The following is a 25,207-nucleotide window of genomic DNA, read 5'->3' as shown; positions in this document are numbered from 1 at the left end:
CGGGAGCGCTGGGGGGGGGGAAGAAGAGATGACGACGTAAGAAAAAAAAGACCCGGAAAAACCATCATCTTAAATGGGTAAGCAAAAGCCTCAGAACACTCACTGTGTGTGAGTGTCTGTGTGGAAAACTGGCGCAAAAGAAAAGCAAAACACGGAAGTGATACATAATTTTACAAAAAACCCCAAAAGAAAGTCTTTGCGTCCCGACCGCACGGAAAACAAAACATGACAATAAGGAAAGGGGATGGCACAAACAGGGGTGACACAAAAATGAAGCAAAAAGGGGGTGAAAAAGCATATGAACCAACCAACCGGCGGCTTTGAAGAATCGGATTTCACCCTCAAACGATCCGGGACCAGCTTCTCCAGATCACTGATTTAACATTTTCTTCTTTTAACAGAGAAAGAATGTGGAGAAGAAAATCGGGGTCATGACACGTTCAAGTTCCCTCTTTCCCTCAGTGGCTCAGTGAGCTGCGAACGAGCGCAAAGCGAGTGATGAGGTAATCGAAAAATGTTGCAAAATTTTTGTGCGGGTTGTATGTTTTTGGCTTCCCGGAGAGGCGTGTTCCAGGGAAGGGAGGATGGGTGTCCTAACAGTGCCTGGAGCGGCTACAAAATGCGAGCTCCGTACGCCACCGGGTGACGTGAGTGGATTTTTGTTTCATCTGTCCCATCATGTCCCGTGTTGTGGATATTGATGGGTATCAGGACATTTTGGAGGGGGAGGGCCTCACGTACGTATCATCCTGCTGGCATCGTGCAGTACGTGCGCCCACCAATTGGAATATTCGATAAAGAGAAAACTCATCGCGGTAATCATGACTACACATTGAGTAATTGAAATTTTGTGGAGGGTTTTTTTCTTCTTCTTCCCATGAAATGTATAACAAATCTTGCCAAAGGAAATCATGGAAATGTCCCCCGGAAATCATACGATTGAACGTTGGCATAATGATGAATCATGATGTATCTGTGTTCGGAGATTGAGGCATTGGAATTTGCTGGTAGGTCATCTCCCACAGTCTCTCCTTAATTCGATCATCATTTTATATCATAAGATGTACATTTCTCCTGCGGTTTTGTTGCTGACATTGAGGGTTGTGTTTTCCAAAATGACGGCGTCATTAATTCGGGATAAATTGTAATGTTTAGGGACTATCCATAAACAACGTAACACTCCCCGACGACTGGCATTGATTAAAATGATTACAATATCTCTACAAATCTAATTATATGCAGGATCTGTTCCAAGATTGATACAAGGTCAGAATCAGTTCCAAGACTGAAATAGGTTCTTAATCTATTTCCCGACTGGGATGTGTTCAGGGTCAGTTCTAGGGCCGATATTGGTTTGGGAAAAGTTCCAGAACCGTTATGGATTCCGAATCAGTTTCAAGAACCGTACATCCATCCATTCCGTAGATACGGAAGATATTATGATCAGTTCTCAAACTGGTGAGATCATGATCAGAAGTAGTTCAAGTGCTGATATAGGTTTGTTTGGATCAGTTTCACGACCGATATAGATTCCAGGGCCGGTATGGAATCAGAATTAGTCCAGGAACTGTCATGGATCCAAGATTATTTCCAAAGCCAAAACAGGTATAAAATGATAGCCAGGACTAGTATAGTTTCAGAATCAGTTACACATACTATAAAGGTCATACTATAAGTTCGTGGGGGCGGTCCCGTGGAACAGTCGTCAACTCGAACGACTCAATAACATGCCCGTCATGGGTTCAATCCTAGAATGGACCGTCCCCCCGTTGCAAGGATTGACTATCCGGCTGCGTGGTAATGAATTAAGTCTCGAAAGCCTGTATAGGCCGGCATGTCCGCGTAGGACGTTACGCCAATTATAAGAAGGGTTCGTCTTTCGTTCGTGAACTGGAATGTGGTTGTATTAGTCTATGTATGTAATTCAAAAATAAGAGAGATCCCCTTTGACTCTGTGGTAGAGTTGATAGACTCAACCCGATGCGCAATTGAAAGAGATGAGTCTTTTAATATTCTAACCTTATCTGTTGCTACATTAGATAAAAAAATAAAAAATACATGTTTAGCGTTACGTAACTTATGGATAATACCGTAAGTCGTGTAAAAGATAAATCAAATTTAATGTATAATAATATCTCCAGATTTTCCGTTGCATTCCACCAAAAAAAGGACGATCCTTTAACGCATTGTTCACCCCTATAAGTGAACGATGGTTCGATTGATTTGACCAAAGCATTCTTCCATCCTTCAACCTTTGCCTAACTTTCGTAAGCTAAGCAAACAACACCCATGTGACAGACCCGGGACACACACACATACAAAAAAATGCTGCCCCAAAAGGCACTCTAATCTGTGCTCTTTTCCACTTGAGTCGCTGTGAGCGGTGAATGCACTTGTTTCCCCCCGTGTGTGTCGGTCTCTTGTGTCTGAAGCGTTCCCGAATTGTTGAAAGTTTTCAGTTCAATCCCAACGGACACACAAGAACCAATCCCCGGCACACAAACGGTAGTAACTGTGCAAAAGTGTGATGCCTTTATTTTGTGACCTTTTTTTGTGTGTCGATTTCCATGGTCGTCCATCAGTCTTCAGGCATCTCTCGTTTGTGCGTTACACCGTGGAACCGGTAGAATAAATCGACCCGGTATTGCACTGACCATTGGGGGCCTGGCGGTCTCTCGCCAATCTTCACCATGCACTCTAGTGCAAAGGAACGAAAAAACGAGGTTGCACGGCCATTATCAGCAGCTCGACCATCCTTCAACACATCGTTCCCGAAAAAAAGTCAAATGACGAAATGTCCGGTGGCACCATTTTCTCACTCGCTTCGGCTTTCTTTGCTGGAAGGTGCACCCCTACGGGTCAGCACTGGTACCACTGGTATGTCCCGGTCAACATCAACGAACGGGCAAAATGAGTAATGGATTGGAAATCAACAGTTCCCGGTTGCGCTCCCGGATACGTTCGCCGCGGGCTCGGTGGCATTGTGTGTGGCAACTCCCAACAACCCTTGGTCTGCTGCTGCTGCTGCTTTCGTTCGTTTGCACAGCTGAAGGACGTTGATCGGATCTCGGAGCGCAGCCGGTCAAATGGCTGTGGCAAGTGCCAACAAATGGGGAAGAAAGGGGCTTTACGATATGTCACAGGCATCAAGCGCATTCGACGACTCAAGCGGTCACGAGATTTCCAATTCCTTTTCGTCCTCGAAGCCACCGTTCACTTGTCAGTCGCGTGCGTTCGCTCACTCGTTCGGATCGTTCCGAGCGTTACGGATTCTGGTTCTGAGGACGACGATGAACGTGTGACACTGGCGCAAGCTACGCGGCAAAACGCGTCACCATGATAGAGACCGTTTTTGCCGTGCGGATATACCCAAAAGAGTTTGAGTGCTTGTGTTGCCACAGTGGCGTCAAAAATCTCTTACCAAGGACACCAGGTTCCACCAGGTAAAATAGACGCCGCAATTTTTTGTTTTGAAGCGATTGGAGATATTCTAAAAAATCTATCTTTATTGTTCCGTGTTGTTTGGGTTTCTCCAATGCTTTTAGGAACAATTACGTGACGTCCCCGAGTGCGCCACCCGGATCACATCCGGCAATGTACGTCGTTTTTTTTGGAGCGCAAAACTGTACTTTGTTCTTCTATGTCCCTTCCCGTTCGCTCGATGCTCGATTGAAAGTACTAAACACACTTCAAGAAAAAAAAACGAAACTTTAAAAGACGCCTATCCGCTCCAGGTGACTGAGGTCATCTCGAACCCGACCCCTCCTGTTTCCGACAAAATTCCTGCGCTCAATACGGGAGCAACACCCAAAAGGGGAATCAAGCAACTACAGAAAAAAACGCATCAAGATCTCCTTGCATGTCACTTGCGCTGTATTCCGTCGCCTTGCTACGACTACCACGGCGAAGTTGTCTCTTGAGTGGCAAATCAATTAACGGGAAAATATCGTCCCATTCCCTCCCATTGGGGACACGCCTTGTACACACGCTTATCGCTCGGAAAAAGGACACTCACCCTTGCTCTGGCCGGATGTTTTGTCCCGCAGCACGTTGATCTGGTGGACCCGCCCGAACTCCTCGAACATCTCCTTCAGCTGCTGCTCGTCCATCGACCGGGGCACCTGGCCGACGAACATCTTGATATAGTCCGGATCGGGCTGGTCCCCGACCACCTCCTCGTCACCCGGCTGGTGGTGCATGTTGAGGTGCATGTCCTGGTGGCACGGGGACGCCGTACCGTCCGAGCCGGTTGCCGACCCCGTCGTCATCGCCGTCGCCGTGTTGTTGTTTATCACCTTCGGATTGTTGTTGTTCAGCGTGTGATTGTTATTGTTGTTGCTTCCGGGGCTGCCGAGGTTCAGGCTGGTGACGACGACGTTCGCATTGATGCTGCCGGCGTTGGTGCTGCTGTTGCTCATGTTCAGCATGGCACTGTGAGGGAGAAGAAAGAACAAAAAGCACGTCAGTCAGTAACTGTGTTTTGACTGGGGGTTGTTGTTGTCGTCGTTTTGGGTGTATCAAACAGCAAGACGGAACTGGTGGAAAACGGTGGCTTGTTATGACAGAGTAATTTAGCTTGAAATCAAATATCTTTATTCAAAAATATCATTTAAAAACGATTCATACTACAAAGAACACTTTAAACTATTGAAAGCTTTCACACGCCAAGGATAATCGACCTTCTTCCAATCACAACAATTCGTTTTGTTCCCCCCTGAAAAAGCAACCGGAAGTGTCTGTTCGCAAATTCAATTTCAAAAATCTCCCTGCATCAAATGATTGCTTCCGCCCTGGGTGTTGCCCCTTTCCTTCCCGCTTCTCAACGGCACAATCAAGAGAGGCGGAAGAGTAGATGCGGAATAGTGGAAAGGAACCTTGGTGGTTCACTCTCTCTCTCTCGCATCGTTCGTTATGAAAATCATTTGTCACGATGTGGCAATTTAACGGCAGACGCTCTCCGCTGCTGCTTGCTTGCGCTCCCTCCCTTGGGACGATTCTTGGACCGGCGTGCGCGTTCACCGGGACGTGCCCCGAATGCTGAATGCAGCCCCGTCGGTGGCCATCACCATCATCATCATCATCCCATGAAACAAGCGAAATTGGTTGTCGGATCAGGCGAATGACGCCGGCAGAGCAGCCGAGCAAAAACCTAATCTCGTCACACCTTATATTGATGGGAAGGATGTTTATGCTTTGTGCCTGCCCTTGCCCCTGGGGGTCGACAGAGGGGTGTGAGAGAGCCTTTTTTTGAGCGACGGAGACAACAATTCTAACTCGAAAAAACGAGCACGACCGTCATAATAATGATGGGGAAGCGATGACGTTCAGCAGGATGGGTCATCCGTGCCATCTTTTTTCCCCCCCAAACAATCCCCACGGATCCTCGGAAAGAGCTCGCTGGCGGGGGGGTTTGGTAAAAATTTTATCGTCCAATAAAACTGACCGGCGGACGACGGCAAAACAAAAAACCCAAGGCTGACATAAAAACGCATCACTCATTAAGCGAGGCAGAGGCAGAGCCATGGAGAGAGCCATGCGTTCGGGGACACGGAATGATGGTGGTGGTCAAGTGCTGCAACCGCAAGCACGTACAATATTAAAGATGACCACACACACACACACACACACACACACACACACACACACACCCTCCACCGACCCGGGAATGCTGATTAGCGCGAAAAGATCCGCATCATCTACGTCGTTGGCGGGGGAGCCAAGCAATCAAGCCGGAATCGTCCAACAATAAAGGAAGTGTGGCCGGGGAGCGGGTTTTTTGTCTATCATCCGGCAATCGACGGGGATGAGCTGCGGTCAGCTGGGATGATGCACACACACACACACACACAAAAAAGGGATAAAATGTCCCGGTGGCTCGTAAACGAGTGAAACCATCTGTTTGGACGGGGTGGGTGATAAACAGCGTGACAACAACGATTTCTCAAAACCGCGCACCATCAGCAGCATCATCGTCGTGTTGGTGGGTTGGTTGCCATGGTTATCGCAGGAGCAAACAGGACGTACGAGCACGTGTTGTGTTGTGCGCAAAAGAATCATTGTGAAGATGCGCCACGCGTGCGGTGGTTGTGATGGCTCTCTCTCTCTCTCTATCTCTCTCTCTCTCTCTCTCTCTCTCTGTCTCTCTGTCTCTCTCTCGCTCTATCTATATATTTAGATCGATCCGCCAATTTCAACCTAAACGTGGGCGACCGCATCGATGGACACGACACACCACTTTGCTATTATCGAATGTGTTGTGGATTCCCCCATGTGAATGCCACAGCGTTTGAGCGTTGTACGTGTATGTCCATTCCCATTCATGCAAGAGGATGCACTTCTTCATTTCAGTATCTCTCTGTCTCGCGCGCTTTTCCCGGTCGCTCTAGCGGACGCGCTCGTCACGGTCATCTATATTGTGATTTTGCGACGAAGACCCTGCAAAAAGTGGGCATGGGGATGAAATATTAGATTCAATTATTTTCGATATTGCATTTGTGTTCGCCGATCCGTGGCGAATTTAATGAACTCACCCGTGCTGGCTGTGTGCTGCTGGCCTCGCCCTGCTCTGGGCACGTATTCTGGGCATGCCGGGGGTGCAAAGGACATGATGGGGTGTGGAAAATACCAACCTCTAGACAGAGCGACAGGTAACACGGGAAGGCAAGAGCACAGCACATGGATGATGGAAGATGAGTCCGAAACGAGGATGATAAATATGTTCGTCCTAGCAAACACCGTTTCTGCCTCTTCGTTGGTAGACACTACCACCACCATCAGCAACGATCTACTAGAGTGTAGTTTGCAACAACTGTACCATCCATAACGTGTGTATCATACTTTTTTGCACTCATCCGCAAAGCTTTAACTCCAAACAAGCGTCCCCGGCACGTGGCCTGTCAGAACGGAGCCTCGGTTCCCGTCCCAGGCGGGAAGCGCCGAATCAGGTCTATAAGAATGGAGTTTTTTACGAGCTGCTGATCAATCAGTATCGAGAGTAGCGGGGGTAGTCTTCACCCTCTGCTTCACTTGCTGGCAGAGCACAAACCAGGTTGACGATTGATAAACGACAGCGCAGCCCGCACTTTGGTCCAATTCTTCTGTCTCGATTGTTTTAGTTTTTGCCTTGTGAGTACGGTAAAGAGGAGTGTGGGATTATAATTTTCCAAATCACTGAATCGAAGACGAACCCACGATTGCTGACACGACGTCGCTCTCGAATTGATGATGGTCGTTTCTCTGGTATCTCTGAAGTAGATGAAACAGACACACACACACACACACCTAAACGCATCATCTTCAACCATCAATCACGCCAGCTTTGCTGGAGCAATAAAAGGAAGTACAGGTATTGGGATTGAATGGTCCGCTCCTTACAGACATTTCCCGTGTGCAAATAGTGGAAAAGAGGATAAAAACCTTCCCCCCTTTGCCTGCGTAGGAGCTGGCTCAAATCGGACACAAAAGCTTGAACCAGAGAGGGAGTCCAAGGAAAGGACTTTCGAGTCCACGACTAATTGTACCGAACACGGAGGATGCCGAATTCCAAAAATTTCCGAGCAGCAAAAGTCATTTGAATAATTTGCTCTGCTGCTGTACAACTTGCTTTTGTTTTCACGCGCCGAAAAGAGAGCCTGAGGAGCGAGGAGTAGACTGGAGCTGAAATCAAATTAAACAGACGCGAGGGAAATGTGGCACCCTTATTGGATGGTTACATTGAAGAGGCCGAAAATGAGGAGCAACGCGCGCGCGCGCGCGAAACATATTTGACAGACGCGCGCCGACACGCACATTCGGCACCTTGTCCCTTCGAACGGGACACTTAATTGAATCCAAAGGAAATGGAATTAAATTGATAACACAGAGGAGGAGCAAGGAGGTCTGTGCCTTACCTTCTCCAAGAAAAAAACGTAATTACGAATAAATTGAGTGATTTAGCAGATGGCGCTCACTGTAGCTGATATAATTTCATTACGCGCGCTCGCCCTGGTCAAATGCGATTGCTCTCGGACACGGCCACAATCAGTGGGCCAATGCTGATGTCTGCTATTGTGGGAGAGATTTTTTGGGGGGGGGGGAAGAAGCAAAACGCGCACGGTAAGGAAGACTATTTTTGATACCGAAAGTTCAACTTTACGCTTCTGCATTCCAACCGAACGTTTGTGGGGAATGTTGAACAGGCAGGGGAGGCGGGATGCTGCTGCTTTGTGGTGTTGTATTTCTCGCAATGGTGAGTGAAATTGGGGAATTTTACTAAGGGAAAATACTTCTCGAAAAAGGACGAATTTAAACAGGGATGGGTGTCATCTGCCTTAAAAAAAGGTGCCAACAGGATGGATAATGATTCCCGGGAAATGCTATTACAAAAATTCGATTCCAAGTCGTCCGTAACGTGAATTAGGCGCAATTTTTTTGTTTCTTCATCATTTGATTATTAAATTAAAATTAAATCAACAGCGTGGTGTTTTTACGAAGACATTTTTAGAATTTGCTGGAACTTTTAAAAGAGATGCATGATTTGCGTGAACAACTTCATGCAATTAAATGGTAGAGTTTGAGAAACAAAAAAGAATAATAAAAAATAACGCCTTTTCTCCATCAAAAGCAAACACAAACTGTAACTAAGTGAAGGAGAAACGTTCCTATTTCGCTTGTATGTAAACACAAGCCACTAATTACCACTAACCGGCCGGAGCAGGAGGGAGCGGGACGACCGGTGTCGATTAATTACTATTCATGCTAAAGCAAAATTGCTTCACAGCTAATTATAAACTTTCCCTGCCACACCAACCAGGCCAATGATACTTTCGTTAATGGCAAGAATGTTCCAAGGAAGCACCGGGAGCAAAACCAGTTGGTTGCAAAAGAAGTTTTTCGTTTACAAATGCAACATCAACATGCTACATTGGCTGGCCGGTTGGCAGCGGGAAACCATGCACAAGACGCACAAGCACAAATGGCTTGGTAGCTGCTATCTTCTGTTCCAAATTAACATCAAGGTGTAAGAATATTTTAAAAAGGAAGCACTTGTTTTACAGACAAGATTTTGATCAAACACACAAAACGTGGGGAAAACTAAATTCAAGTTGCATTTTCCCATTCCCTTCCCAGGGCGTAGCGGAACGGTGTATCACGTACGGACAATCTAATTACTTTCGTCGCAAAGCCAAAGGACATCATGGTATGTCGTAAAGCGCCTCGCTTGGTCCACGTCAAGGACAGGAAGGAAAGCAGACCGCAATTCCTTTCCCATCCCGTACCACCCAGACGCAAGCGTGTGACGAATCGCTTCGTTCCGTTGTACACGTTGCGCTGTGTGTGTGTGTGTGTGTGTGTGTGTGTGTGTGTGTGTGTGTGTGTGTGTGTGTGTGTGTGTGTGTGTGTGTGTGTGTGTGTGTGCGTTTGGCTGCATTTCGGTTGCGCAAGTGTCGACTATACCATGCCGTCTCTGTACGGAGCAAATGCTCAACGGGGCTAAAGCAATTCGTATTGACTTAAGTATTTTGCAGCCTTGGCTGTACACCTCTCCCTTCGTTGCAATGCTGCGTTGAACAGGCTTAAGCGCGAGCCTGTCGTCTGCCCCTGTCGCGTTAACGTTATCTGACCCCAAACAGACACGAACTTTCGCTTAAGAGAGTGAGAGAGAGAGAGAGAGAGAGAGAGAGTGGGAAAGAAAAGGTTAAAAGAAACTACCAGACGACAGGGCAACACAACAGGATAAGCAGCGAACGTCCTGGTGTGTCTCTGGCTCTGCTGCAGGTTCCCTTGTGTACACAGCACAACCAAAGCCTCGACTGCTGCCCCGGCGCACCGGTGAAACTAATTAATATCATTTTAAAACAAAACTGAGTAAGTCTTTAAACGTTTATCTTGCTTTGCGAATGCAAACGGAAAGTGCTGCCGCGGGAAAGTGCTGCCTCCTTTCGTGCCCCCGCTAGCCGTCTCGTTGGCGTTGTAAGTTCGCTTCCAACAGTCGTCGGTTGGCGTTTCTTTGCTCCCGTTCCCCTTTTTTTTGCTTGTCGTAAGCGCTCGAGAAAGATTCTTTCCTTGGAGTGTATGGAGTGGCTGTTTTCTTGCTGTTTGTTCCGCACTTCCTGAGTCCTGTCCCCCTTTTAACACGCAGCAGCGGTGGTGTGGAATTATGAAAAACCAACAGTGTGAATAACGGTCAGGTCCATCTCTCGCTCTCTAATGCCCCCTCCCAAGCCAAAGCTTGTCGCCTTTCCATCGTGACACTCGAGTTTGCCTTGAAGTCTCCGTTTCCTTTCCCCCTCTTCTTCTCTATGTGTGTGTGTGTTTTGTGTGAGCCACACAGTCCAAGGATTAATGCCGTAATGTCATTACAAGATCATTCTCGTGCTCATAGTTGCACAGTTGTGCAGGGCGCACCTGCAAACTTAACGAGCAGGTTGACTTTCTGGCTCTGGGATGTGTCTGTTGCGTTTCGAACTCATTCCTCTACTGCTTTTTGAAAGAGAGTTGTATCTTCCCTTCTAAGTTTTGCTTTCCTTTGCGATATTGCACACCCGTTTTGAGCAGGGGGAAGTTTCTAAAAATAAAAGCAACATTTAGTAAGTTTTTATCCTTTTTGACGTTTATTTTTTCTTACCGATAATACTCACTCTACTCGCTCAAATGCTCAAAGAAGGGAAAAACCCCTCTCATAAAGCGGCAAGATCTGTGTTCGGGTGGAGATTGTGGTGCATGCCAGCTGTCATGTCGCTTGCGTCGACGGTTTGACCAAAGGCTAGGACGTGGGGGCCAGCGTACTTGCAGCCCTTCTGGAATGTAATGTGACTTTTTGCTGCCTTTTTGTGTGTGTGAAAAGGTTAAGCACTTCAGCCACTGTGTTGGACGGACTCGGTCATGTCGGGAGTAGTGCATCGAAATAGAGAGAAACAAAGGCGACAGAGAACTACGAACATGCAGCAGAAGACAGTTCCATAGAGTTGGTAGGGTTAGCATCGGGTCAAGTAGTTCTGCACAGAAGCGTTTTGCTTTTTGTTACTGCTTTGCACGAAAAAAGCATGGACAAGACCTTGTAGAGACAGTAAACCTACTGGAACTGTTAGGGGGTAAAGTCAGCATCCTTTTGCTGTAGAAGCGACTGATGAAAAATGACCTTACAAGCGAACCTTTTAAGCCAAAGATCAAAGACAGCATCCGATCGGCATACTAAAGGGCAAACAGCACGTGCATGATCGTTGGGCGATACATCGTGATCACAAAATGGCGCCCATCACACACATACTCTCACTCTCTTTCCAATACTTACGCATCCTCCAGCTCGTCCGGCGACGCATCGATCGTCATCGTGCACGGGTACAGCTCCACGCTCTTTGCAGCATCCAGCGTTTGGTGCGCTTGGTAGGTAAGCATCTTCATGCCCTTGCTTTTCGACCGTAAAATGTCTTGCAAATTCCGTAACATGCGAAATAAAGCTAAGCGCGAGATCGTCGTTCGAGCACGGTAATGTGAGTAAAAATTCAATGTCAGTTCCTTTCAAACCGTTCACCTCACTCAAAATTTGAGTTTTCGTTTTAAAATATGTTTAAAAAAATAATAAAAGAAACTAATCACTATACCACACTTGCTAGGGGGTATTACTTTTGTAGGAATATTTGACGTCCACTGAAACCGACAACACGACGGACACGACGGACGCGGGACAGGGTCACGCACGTGGGACTTGCTTTGGGGACGTTTGCAAAGAACGAAAGAAAGGTAGCTGTGCTTTCTCCTCCCTTTCTTATGGAACTTTTGGAGGGGGGTGGAAAAAGCAAAAAACACACTCTTGCACAAAACGCGACCACGTGATCAACACGTGGTTCTTTCTTTCTTTTTTTTTCGATTTCGGTGGCGGCTTGATACAGATTCACCGTGTGCGTAGATCTCAATTTTTACACAAGCGCATACAGACACACTCACACGCAACTATAACTCAACGGTGTGGAATTAGTGAGGTTAAGGGATCCTGTGACGTAGCACAACGGCACACAAGCGCGCGACCGGATTGAAAGATTAACGCGAACGAAATGATCGAGCAGGTGCGACGAGATGCGCTTCGATCGTCTGTCCCGCCGGAGATAAGCCGAACGCGATAACGCAATTGAACAGGTGTGTGCGTGTGTTGGTGAGCGGCTCTCCGTGTGCTATCCGTTAGGTGCGCTCAGGTGCGTGTGAAACGTGCGAGATGAACGTTTGAACGTCCCTTGATCTCGTGTAACGCACACTACTGCACGGCATATGCTCGCAACGAGAGATCCTCTTCTCGTACAGCGAAGGTGCTTAGTATTGCTGTCCTGCTCCTGTTGCAGATTTAACGCTTTTTTATTCTTGCATTTAAAATGCCTTTCCATGAAACGTTTGCGAAATAGGAACTGTTTTGCTATCCTTACAGGAGTCTTTTGTGATTTTCCCTTTAAATGTTGACCCACATATCCCATCGGCAATCACAAGAAATTGGCTTTTGTTGACGCGAGAATGAGCGTGCCAAATCGGGCACGGGGAGGTGTGTCTGTGTTTGTCCTTTCCTACCCACTTTAACCCACTTTTTTGGCTCTTTTATAACCTTGAAAGTGTCCGTTCCCGCAAGCTCGTCTGCTGTTTTTGTTCATGTCTTTCCCTGGAAAGCAAACCAGCAACCCACCGTCACCGTTATCAGCTGATGGTGGCATCACACGCTTCAAGCCAGCAAAAATAACGGCTTTTTTTGTGCGACACGGTGTAGGTGGGTGTCCAAATTTTTCGCAAAACACACACTCTCGCCCCCCTTTAACTCGACAACGAGATAGAGTGCTGTCGGCGCTCTCTCTTTTGCTTCCAATTTGGCAGCCGAGCTACCCACACACGCGCTAGCTCTCGAGGTCAAAGTGCAACGTGTTTAACACATATACACTCACATGTTGAGAATTTGTTTCCGTTGGAGAAATGGCCACACATACACCTACACACTCGATTGCCAGAGGTAAAGTTTGCCTTTTGCCACTCTCTCGCCAGTGCTGGATGTCGTTTATCAGTGTTATCATGCAGAGAAACCATCCATAAAAAGCTATAAAAAGTTATGGTACGCTGTGTTTTCGAAGATTGGTCTGGGAGGCGATGTTTTTTGTGTGTATTTCTTCGATTTTTTGAAATATTGTGTGAATCTTGCGTGATGCTTGTTTGTGCAAATTAGTCCAAACGACCGCAATCAGTGACACGTGTGGTATATTTGGCGACTCTTGTGACAATCAACAAACGTGTGGTGGAGCATTTGAGAGGTTAGTAGGACAAGAGCTATGGGACATATGTCAATCAGCTTATCATTAGCGACATTATGTAATCATTTATATTATCCTTTAATATTAACCTTATCCGTTTTGAACTTTAAAAACTTTTAAAATTGTCAAGAAATATGTTCAGGATAAGTCACTTTAATGTTGGGTAGATATAACTTTACACAAGAGCAAAATCTACTTAAAAATGAATATACTACTGACCAATTAACCTTAATGTCCACATCATTACCCCTCACAATGGTAAAGCGTTAGGTTGAGTAATTGAAAAGCTCCTACCAAAAGATTCTGGAGGAAGTAAGAAATACATTCAAACTATCCTCATTTCCTGCCCTATCTGTATGTATGTGTGTGTGTGAGTGGTTGAAAGAAAATTTGCCATCACGACGGAAGCGTGGAAAAGCGAAAAGCGTTTTCTAGCCCCAATCCCCTTGGGGTTGTGTTACAAAGCCATCCACCCGTACCTTAATATCTTTACATATATGTGGCAGGGATAAGCATCGCGGCATACAGGCCCGAATGGAGCACATTGTCATATCTTTGCCATCCATCTCATAACCTTATTTTTACGATAAAATGATGCCTGCTACTGCTTTTGTAATGCACACACACCCACAGCGCACAACCATGTGGTGGGATAAAAATTGAGGTTATAGATGAGCTTCCGGAGCAGGTGCTGGAGGTTGCAAGAAGAATAACCATCTCCCGGTGGGGAAGGGAGAGGCCACCACAGGAAGTGAACTATTCCAGAAAGCGATGGCACAGTACGCTCCGTCACGCCGGGTTGATGCTTATCGGACACGACCTCGGTTTGAAAAAATAAAATTCTTAACCATGCCTTTGGAAGCGCAAACTCGCACAAGTGGGCCACTTCCGTCGAAAATCCCGGTGAGCATACCTTTCCTGGCTGCTGATGCTTCGCCTTTTTCTGATGAACCGTGGTGTGGTACCTGCTAGATACCAAGATTGGGTAAAATATGATGAAGAGGAGAGCGATGGTAGTGAATAGTTTCTCGGTCATGAGACGAAGGGAAGATTTACTTCCGGCAAGAGAGAGAGAGAGAGAGAAAGAGAGAGAGAGTGGTGCGAGAAGATACTTCTGATGATTTCTAGATGAGGAACAATTGACGTCACTGAGCGTTATTTATTGCAGTTTCCATTGCGATCGATAATAAGTTCAGATGTGTTGAATTTGTGATAAGTTTTTGCTTCGACACATCGTGGTTTTAGGAGTTGATTCGGGACTTTCTAGGGTTGCTTGTCCTTCTTTGTAAAATATACCATTATAAGACCTAAATCTGAATGAGTTGATGGGAAATTGAGAAACAAATGTAATTATTAAATTGATTCTGTTCAGATAGTAAATCGCATTCCTCTATATAACATTACAATTTATCGCTTCCCTGAAATGAGTCAGTACTTGCTTAACTAAGGAATAGGTATAACTGTATTTGGAAAATGCCTCTTACTAAAACAACTTGTGAGTTAACTCAGTAAAAGTGATTCAGAATTCAAAATTATTGCTTTCTTCAAATTCTTCAGCTTAAATCTTCCTATTTTGCATGCAAGTGGAATATCATATCCCAAACACACATTTCCTCTAGAAACCATAAAACCAATACTGCTCCAACACAGCATCTCATTGCTACAAACGACTACAAAGTTGTTGACCTAAAGAAAATGTGTTTTCTTCCCCCTGGGCGCATACCAATCCAATACTATCGTTAGCATTAACGAAATGCTATACGAAATTACTGATTTTGGGCCATGAACCTTCTCCTCCAATCCATCCTCGGGGCCATAGATTGACATTGACGTGACGTTCACGTTCATCCACATTCGCTTGACTAGATTACGGGATTGGATTCGGTGACAAACGTCCAGCACGAAAAGGCGGCCAAACTTCCAATCCGGAAACCATCCTCTGCATCTGCAAACCGATATTCTTGTCACGTTTCATGGTGGAGCGGCATGAGTTGTGTTGGTGGGTGAAGAAGGCAAGCGCATGAGGCGCCGGATTTGCTTCTGCCGTGAAGCCTTCATAATCTCTAAACATGAAAGCAATCAGTTGCCCATTTCCGATCCTTCGGCTTTCAGGCTAAAGCCTAAAATTGCTATAAGATAGGACCGAGGAGTTTTTGGTGGCAGTTGGTGCCACCGGCAGAACGGTCTCGAAACAATGATAAACTGCGATTGGGGTCATGGTTGTTGCTTTAACTGCCATTGGTAATCTGGCTGTGCCGGATGTGTCTGGTTTAAAGTGAGGACAAACAATGTAATAGCTCTTGTGCTTTTCACATGACTCATTTTTGTCCTTCTTTGGGTCAGTGAGGCACTAAAACGCTCCAATAAAGACCAATAATAAGTTTTTCACTGCAAAGTAACAACTATTCCAAGATGATCGATTGGAAAGATGTAGATACAAGTAGTACCAATAATCGTTTTAATCAGGAAATTGAAAAAGGTGGTCCTGTAACATCCTGTAAGTGCATTCCGTTCAAAGCCCAACTTCCAATAATTATGGGCCAAGGTACACAAGCGCTAAGACAACCCGCTTGCAATTGCTATTTATGTATACCGTCCGCATGCGTGCGTCCAACAGGCAATGGCTGATTTTCCGGGAAGCTAGACTTCTGTGCGGTAACAATAGAATATTGTTGCAAAATTGACTTCCGCTGCCGCACAAAGGCAACTGCCACCGTTGAGAGCTTCCTGCTTACCATCTTGGAGACAAATAGGCGACCGAAGCGCCTGCTGTTATCCTATCCGATGTTTGCATGGACATCCTGTGACCTGGGAGCAGCACACCTCCCGGGTAAAGTGTTTATGTTTGATGTAATGGACAATCTATCAGTTTGCCCTCCAAGAACAGCTAATCATACACAGCAGATACACACACACACACACACACACACACACACACACACACACACACACACACACACACACACACACACACACACACACACACACACACACACACACACACACACACACACACACACACACACATCAATTCCCGTTTGAAGTGTTGTGGGCACGCTGGCACCGAAGACAATTTCCTTTCAAAACTACGTCATCCGGCGGAAGTGGGCGCCGGAATCGATGCGTTCCAGATATGGCTATTTAGCCTGAATACTGCATGCGTGCATGCGTCTGCCTCTCCTGAAGCAGGTGGTACGAGCTAGGTGGTGATAGGAATCGCTCCCAACGCCATAAGCTATTGATTGGCTTTGGCCTTTGCGCCAACCCAGCCCTTCGTTAGTTGGTGTTCCATCAAGCTCGGCGTGTCTCGAACGGCAAACCCAAGACGTTTCACCGGATTGGCATCGTAATTAATGAACTGAACTCATATCGGGGCTTCCTGAGGACGTTCACGCATCCTCTGAAGGGGATGTCGGATCCATCCAACGAGCTACGCAAATTAAGTTCTTCCCATCGCTTTGTGGCTTTTCCGGGGGAGCTTCGGGTGCAAGTGGTCGCAATTCATCATTTTACTTTCAATTAGCTTAAAAACTCGATTAAAATCTATCTTCTTCGGGGGAGTGGTTACTAGGCATCGTGCTACTGCTACTACTGCTTGGTTCCTTCATGCATCGGTAAACAATTTGACAATTGCCATCCCATTGTTGTGTTTAGTGCTATTGAGCGAATAAGCTCACCCCGGAAGATTGCGGGCAATGTAAGCACTCGTTGTGGGAAAACTCACCTTGTTGGGAAACGGTGCGCATGCAAAATGGAATGAAATTTATGACTCGCAAGGGAAATACTCAATGGAAAACGCTTTAATCCCGGGGAAAGCTATGAGCGACGCTACCGTAGCCATCATGTGCTCTGCGAACAGACACGACGCCATTCTTGGACAGCGAATGGCGAAAGAATTGCCCTTTTTCTCCCTTGGGTGGGACACTCCACTCCCGATTGGGGCATTCGATTGGCTATTGTAAGTTTCAACAGTACGCTTCAGATCCCAAAAGGCGTTGATTCATTGCAACAGCCGCGTTGCATAATTGATTTATATCGATTGTTTGCAAATTATTCCTGCCATCTTTCAGAGCTTTTGCAACGCTTTTGCACCCGAGCTTGTGATGCATTGCTCAAGGGACTCGAGGCGCGCGTGGGAATTCTTGGGAATTCTAAGGGTAGTAAATTGAACCCAATAAATAACAACTTCACTATTGCCATTGGAAAGGTCATCAATTTATGCACGTACATATTGTGTGGCGTGAGGCTTTCTTTTTTTCTGCTCCAATCCTTCAGGAAATAGATTTGATTGCGGACAATCAGCCGTAGCGTGGTATAGCATCTTCCTGGAATGTCCAGAGTTGCGCATCCCGATTGCAGGGATGTGTCGAACGGCTCTGCACAATGGTCACGTTTTGGTTGCAAATCCCGCGTGAAGAGCGTTTCATTTGTTTGCGAGGCTTTGGGAATGGTCTGGGATTAGGCAAGATCGTGTCCGTGGGTCGTGTGAGCGAAGGTTCGTTACAGCGACAGCGTGTAGTGCCTTTTCATAGATTCAACGGCTCAGACAGAATAGACGGACTGATGTAACATTATCTTTTCTGCTGGCCAAACGTGGACAATGCAAAGTCACACGTAGGGAAAGACCTGAAGGGATACATGAATGCCTACACAGGGTAGTAACTATGAGCTCGCGTGGTTGATGCTAGTTGCTATCGCAACAGTTTCACCCACTGGAAAGAGTGTGTGTGTGTGCTCAACTACTGGATGATACCCAGAAATGGACAGACAGTGAATGCGACTGACTGCCAAAAATTCGTTTCTCTTCCCCCGAGCTGAAATACACTTGACGCTATCGCGTCATCTATTTGAAGAGTGGTCGCGTTGGCATACTGTACGTCGTGTCTCGCTGCTCCCCCTCCAAAATTCAAGCCAAAAGTATATAACCATGGAACTAATGTTTCACATTTCCGGCATACTATCGCCCGAAGAACGCGAACCATGGCCATGTCAGCATGCCACTTTCGACTGGATAATAATCCGGTCGTTGGCCGGCCAAAAATGAGATGCAGTAGCATCCCCCACTACCATCACCAGACGACCCCATTGTCGGTCAGCACTCTTTAGGTCGTTCATTGTTTGGCAAATTTATGATTTCAATGTTTTACGATTTTGTTACAATTTTCAACACATCCGGGCACACTGGTTGGCGTTAACTCACTCTCTCCCTAGCTCCCTTTCTCGGCAGCAGCTCTATGACTGCTGGCGCCAGTGTTTGACAAACCGGGGTTGATGATCAGCACTGGCCTCCGCAAATGGGGAACAGAAGCAAACCGGGGGGTTCGGCAACACTTCCGATGTGAGGTTAGGTCATGTTACTGTGCCAATGGACATGTACAAAGAACATGGCAGCAGTAGCGGTAGTAGCAAAAAATGGCACCGACTTGTGAAACAATGGAACTGGGCGGGTGAACCGAAATCTGATTTTCAAACTACGGAAGGAGCCGGTTCCATTTTGCACTTTTTGAGGTTAGTTCACAGTAGTGTGCCACTGCTAGCCGCGCTCTGTTAGCAGTACGCTTTTGTTTGATGGGAGTAATTTTCAGCGAACTCCGTCGAACCATTGTTCGGGACATTCAGGGCATTACACCGCAGCACCGAGAGTGTTGTGGGGGAACTAGTGGGATGTCTGATAAAAGTTCGAAATTAGAAGTCACTGGCGGATATTGGCGGTGAGTGTGTGGCTGGGTTGGCCAATGTTCTCGGTTCTTTTCTTTACGCTCGAAAGCCTCGGACCATGTGTGCCGAACGAATGCCGGCGAAAGGATTAAGCAAATGGCGTATTACACCGTTGCAAACGCTAGTCTTGGCAATGGCGCTAGAACAATGGCGCTTAGAACATGTTCGGTCCCCAATCTCTGCTCCGAAGGCATTAATGTCTTTGCTACGTGCAACGGGAAGGAGAGGGGTGCAGGAAAGAAATCATACTCAGTAATGGTTCTGTACGAGAGCCGCAACACACAATAGCGTATTCTACCCTCGGGTACGTGAATGCAGAATGTTTTATGCTGATGAGTAGAAGCAGTTGCAAAGGCAGTAATGGTTACAGCAATAAGTTTGAATGATGAATAGATGCTGTTTTTAATTCCGAGAGTAGTGCATGCCATTTAGCCGGTCTCGTAGTACAGTCGTCAACTCGTACGACTTAACAACATGCCCGTCATGGGTTCAATCCCCAAATAGACCGCGCCGCCATACGTAGGACTGACTATCCTGCTATGGGGGGGAATCAATTAGTCACTGAAAGCCAAGCCCACAAGTGGGTACAGGCAGGCCTTGACCGACATCGGTTGTTGAGCCAAAGAAGAAGAAGAAGAAGTGCATGCCATATGGAATGTTGGCGAGATTTCTGATAGTTTGTGAAAAAACTACTCCCAAACAGAGCTATTGTGCTGTTAAGTTCACTTATAATCATTCAGAACATACTCAGGTAATATTTTATTACGCTGAGCTTCGTGTTAAAATAAGATAATCGAAGTTGATACCATAAACCCACATTGGGTAGGAGAATTTCATCATTTCAGGCCTTTTAATAATTTTTTACAAAATTGATTCATGTTGCATTATAAATCATTCAAAACACAGACCATTACGTCAACAATCATGATTTTATTCGTTTTAATTGAAATCAATGATAGCAGATACAATAAAGCCACATTTGGCAGACAAATTGCATAACGTTTGGCGCTTTCGTGTGTGTCCTATTTGCAAAGCTTGTGATCTTGATATGTCAGATGACAGTTAGTAATACTAGAAAGAGGGCAAAAAACATCAATAACTGCGCTGCTCCTATGACGATGTGTTTCGTATAAATAACATTTTGTAAAAATTGTCATAATTAAGACATATTTCACAGGAAAATAGCATACCTTCAGGCGTTTTCTTGTCTTCCTTTAAGAAAAAGTATCTGAACTGAATATACATGCCAACTTATCAAGTTTTGAATGGCAATATTTGACATTCAACATGAAAACGTTGAACAAAAAAGAACTTTTCAGCCAATAACTACAGTTAATCCTTATTAGACAGAACTTTTAAAACATTTTATACCAATTTGTTTTAAGACCAATTGAGACCAATTTTGACATTTTAAGTAAAGCTAGTCTAAATTGTCACCCCTCCATTTGCCATGGAAAGTGCATAACTTGTCCCTTTTTTTGGATAGTCCTCACAAAACGTCCCATCCACCGGATAAGAGCACCGTGCCAAAAAAAAAAAAAAAAAAAAAAAAAAAAAAAAAAAAAAAAAAAAAAAAAAAAAAAAAAACGGTGCGTTGCAGCTAACTCATTTATTAATGCACACTTTGGCAAACGGTTCGCGTGGCGCGACATCGCTTATAATTTGGCTAATAATAGTCTCCGTTTCTGTTCTGCTGCGGCACTGCACTGGCACTGGCTGGAAAGCGGGAAGCGTTGATGGTGATAAATGGCAAGTTTGTCCCAGTCGTTGGAGGCTGTTTTTCTTGCCAACCCCGCTCTAGTGGCAGTGTCCGTAATGCGAACGAAAGTGAACCGTTTAAACCGATCGAGGGGAAGTGGGGGCTGGGGATCGGGAAATGAGCAACATTTTGGGCCATCCGACCTCTCGGCCATCGCGAGTGCCATCGTCAGCGGCAGCCGTCACCGCAGCAATGATTTACGGCACCAAGCAGCGTGCGGGAAAATGGGGAGGGCCGTACGGTGCTAGCAGACACGGCAGGGCACAGCGATTGTGGTCGTGGCGGCATCTGGGTAATGTCTGGCAATGTCTTCTTTTTTTACAGTTGGCGGACAGTTTGGAGCAGTGTTTTTACATGCCGACATTGGGTTGATTTAGCTTTCACGGCGTGATGTAGCCCCCTGGTAGTGGTGCTCCATGCATGCCATCGATTTATTTGACAGTTTTTTGTCTGTTTCTGAATTCTTCGCTTCTCCCGCCGCCGGAAGAGATTCCATCGGACGATCCGGATGCTAGCCGAAATTGAATGTGCTAAGCAAAGTGCTCCCGGATCCCTTGTTGAAGGTCATTTATATTTTTTTTATCACTCAGTTTCAGCCCCCACGGGAAGGGGGGGAGGGGGTTTAGCAGGAAGCAACTGAAATTTCCTTTTTCACACTCTACCACCAGAACAGGAGAGGATTCTAGTGAAAAAAGGGACACAATTCTGCCGTCCCTATTTTGTTGTTGTTCAACTTGCACTAAACTCGCTGCTTACACTTCGTGCGGCAAAGCGCGAATGAAAATGGCGGAAATAACGCCTAGTTTTTGCATGAGTTTCAGCCTCCCCTTTTCCACCCCAGCGACATCATCCCGGAAGTGGTGGAAAATTGAATGAAATCGATCCTCAATACTCGTTCAATATCCGGTTGCCGGTAGCCGACTGACAGCGCACGGCACGGAGTAGCCGGTAGCTTAGCCGTTACAGCCGTTCCCGCCCTGGACGAAGCGAAGATAAGAAAACGATAAACCTATTAAATTATCTTTCCCGTACTTTCGCTACCTCGGGATGGCGCAAAATGGTTAAAGGCTAAAAGCGCCCGACAGAACGAAGAAAAAAGCAACCCAATTCTGCTCGTCCCGCTGTGCGCGCTATCGATCCTTTATCTGGAGGGTCGCGTACGCCCGAAGCCGGGGGTTTTTTTGCTCCTCCCGCTAGCCTTCTTTAAATCGGCGTACATTTTTTATGCGTCCGCTGCTTTAATGAAAACCTTCCGCTTGCTGTCGCCGGTCGCCGGTTGGGAGTACTCACTCTACGGGGGTCTAGGACGACGGTCGCTGTGTGTTTGCTGAGTGGCATCGTTTCCTACCTATCTGCTACGGGGGTTGTTCCGAAGCATCACACTCAAACGCGGGTGCGCTATCCGTCCTTGGCCCCAAAAGTACCCCCGGAAACGTGAGTAAAGCAGCAGCGGTAGCACATGGTGGGCATTTGAGAACAGGGGGATAGCAAACTAGCAATACCGGGCCGGGCGGTTTCTCTTGAAATGGAAAGAAGAAAAAACGAAGCGAGCCAGAAGCAAAGTGCCACTTAACCGCCATTATGCAAGGACGATGACAACGCGGCGGCAGCAAGAGAGTGCTCAGTTACCGGGGCTCGTTGTATAGGCATCTTTTGCATTCTTTTTTTTTTTGGCATGTGTGCCAAGTACTTCCCGCGCCCCTCAGTCTGGCGACCACAATGAACCGTTTTGGGGAGGGGTTGTGTGTCGTTTCGGCTGGCAAAATGTTTTGTTGTGAGGTTTTGCGTACAAAGCGGTGGATTGGACAGCCGCACAAACTACTTTAATGAACTTTAAGCACTACTTCCAAGCTGATAAGTTCCCTGAAAAGAATGCTTTGAATGAATAATTGTGAATTTGCATACATTTAGGCGTTCCTCTTTGGGGGCCTCAACTTATACTGCAATTGAAAATAAACTAACAGCGCCTAAATGTATGCTATTTTTTGTCTCATAATCTTACGAAAAAGCTCAGTTTCATCTTAAAATGGATTAGTTTTAGGCCTATGCTCATGTTTCCATTCGAAAGACATGTAAACAAAGCAATAGATTGATCACGGCATCATCCCAGCGGCAGCATCATCATCTTCCTCATCAACAACGGCAAATCTGTTGTCGTCGTAATTTTGAACGATCTTTCGCAGATTTTCCCGTACGCGTGTACGCCATTCCAGTCTGTTCCACGCACCAGCTTTCGAAAAATATTAAATTATAGCGCAAGCATGGGGCGTACTTTAACCAAGTTTTTTTCCTCTTTTTTTGTTACCAACAAGATCCTACAAGCTCAAAATAGGCAAAAGAGTGCCGGTTGCTGAGAGGCACCCATATCTAGGTTAACGAGGCATGGGGCTTATTAAAAGTCTTGTTTCGTTCGCCATACGCTAAGCGGCATAATCTGATTCACCTTGAAGAGCGTAGCAAGTGGGAGGCAGCGGATGTTGCTGCTGCTGTTAGCGTACGCTTAGCACCGGGACACGGGTAGTCTTGTTCTACAAAAATCACATTAAATTGAGAGCTACCATGGAAGCGAACGAGCAGCGACGAGGAGCAAGATCTAGGTTGTAGAAAAATTGGATCCGTATTCCTATCGTTTCGTTTGCTACTATTATTGGCTCCCGCAGGCTATGAGGGGTTTTGGTTGTTGTTGTTTTTGAGGTTGTGTTGTATTCTCAGCATCCAGGGGGTTTGCTATCACGGTCCGAGACGGATCGATCGATGCTTCGGTCTAGCTTCAAAGAGCAACGGCAGCAGCTTAGGGCTGATTCAACAGGTTCGTTATCTCTTCCTACCTTTCTCGCGGGCGCTCAAAAGTTAATGCACCCCAAGAAGGTTACCGCACGTAGGTGGTGGTTGTGCTTAGTCAGTTTACTACTGCACGGATGTTACAAGCTTCCTTAAGGGCGCATCCAATTTTCCAATCCTATAATAAGCAATCGCTTCAAGGGGCCCCACAGCAGATCGCTTTAAGACAATCGATGACAGTGACGTAGTAGCCGTGCCGTGCAGTTCATCGACATTGATTCCGGTTCGAAGGACTAAAAAGAAGCGCAGTTCGTTAGTGTAGGACAATTGGAAGTCGTAGCTATACACGTTTGATGAGCTGTACAACTAAACAAAAAAAAAAGAAAAAGGACGAAACGAAACGACTGCCCACTCAATGAGCGAGTACTTGGGGGTGTATTCTGTTGCCTTTGCCCCAGCAACGCTAAACAGTAAACGCATTTTGCTTTGATTTTCCGCTGCGAATGTTTATTCCTGCTTTCAGTGCTTCAAGTGCGGCTGGAAGGTTAGAGTTGGTCCCCGCAGGGAGAAGAATCTTAAACACACTTACAGAACGAAGAGCTTATGCGGAAAAGTTCATTTCCGTTTCTTGGTTCCGTTCCTTCATTTCTACCAGGCGAAGGAGGGTGAAAAATGTAGAAGCAAAAAATGGAATTCACCCCTCTTATGATCTGCAAGGGGTGTAAGTTTGTACTTTCTTGTTAGTTGTTTTCCCGAAAGGGCGTCCCGTTGCATCATGATAAGTTTCTCTCTTTCTCTCTCTCTCTTTCTCTCTCTCTTTTTTCCTTCTCTCTTTCATGGCAAATTGGAACGTTGGCTGGTGAGTTACTTGAACGTAACAGTTTCTCCCGCCCCGTTAGTCATTCGCCAGTGCACATCCCTCGTACTTTCGCCAAGAAGTTTCCGCCGCGCTTCAGACGGGAGGACGAAATATTTTCTTTCTTTACCAGAAGTGGCTTTCCACTTCACGGCGTATTCTTTGCTGCGGCAGTTCATGCTTTTGCTTCGCTGTGCCGTTTCTATGCTGCGAACGAGCCAGCCAGGTGGGATTCCTCTCACAGGTGGGATGCATCTTGCGCTTGCACATCAATTGTGTTTGTGTGTGTGTGTCTGGATTTTTCCGTTGCGATTTTGAATCCGTTTTTCGAAACTCCCCGTTTTCGCATTCGGTGGAAACGGAGGGAGACAAAAGTGTCACCCATCGAGAGAGCCCGAGTTCCGGGTTGCTTGGGAGCTTCGGTACAAATTTCCTGCCCATTACCGAACGGGTTGTATGTCCCGAAAGAAAAAAAAAAAGACGAAAAAGGTAAAAGTTGTGAAAAATCCAGCACACCAATACTTTCGTACGGTTGAAAGCAACCTGCAGCCTAACTTCTCGCTTTTCTGCGCGCTTTTTCGAGCGGGAAAATGTGGCTGAATGGTGGGTTTTCGCGACCGAACGGTCCGTGATTTGCATCGCTTCACTCGTACTGTTGCTTCGGCGGGTTGGTCTGGTGCATTTCGGATTAAAGATATTCATACGCTAGAGCCCGGCAGGTAGGTTGCTGTTGCATCATCTTCTTTTGACAGTTTTCCATCACGATTTCGATAACAACCAGGCACCAGATCCAGCTGAATGGCGCTGCTGCTGGTTTGGGAGAAAACATCGTGC

General features: G+C 46.3%; 1 protein-coding gene across 10 annotated transcripts in view; it reads right to left on the bottom strand.

Moving 5' to 3' along the window:
* Positions 1-25,207, bottom strand: part of LOC120901592 (CUGBP Elav-like family member 2) — a 293,066-nt gene that overhangs the window by 143,560 nt on the left and 124,299 nt on the right. For 9 of the 10 annotated variants that reach the window (XM_040309653.1, XM_040309654.1, XM_040309655.1 and 6 more), the window contains one exon: positions 4,016-4,431. In XM_040309653.1, coding sequence (XP_040165587.1) covers positions 4,016-4,431 — 416 coding nt within the window. Of the gene's footprint in view, positions 1-4,015; positions 4,432-11,272; positions 12,059-25,207 lie in introns of those variants that run through there. The other variant, XM_040309658.1, reaches the window with a different exon arrangement.

This window comes from Anopheles arabiensis, chromosome 3 (genome assembly GCF_016920715.1).
Source record: "Anopheles arabiensis isolate DONGOLA chromosome 3, AaraD3, whole genome shotgun sequence".
Taxonomy (NCBI): Eukaryota; Metazoa; Arthropoda; class Insecta; order Diptera; family Culicidae; genus Anopheles; species Anopheles arabiensis.
The sequence above is the reverse complement of the archived record's forward strand: the minus strand, read 5'-3'. Positions and strand labels throughout refer to the sequence as shown.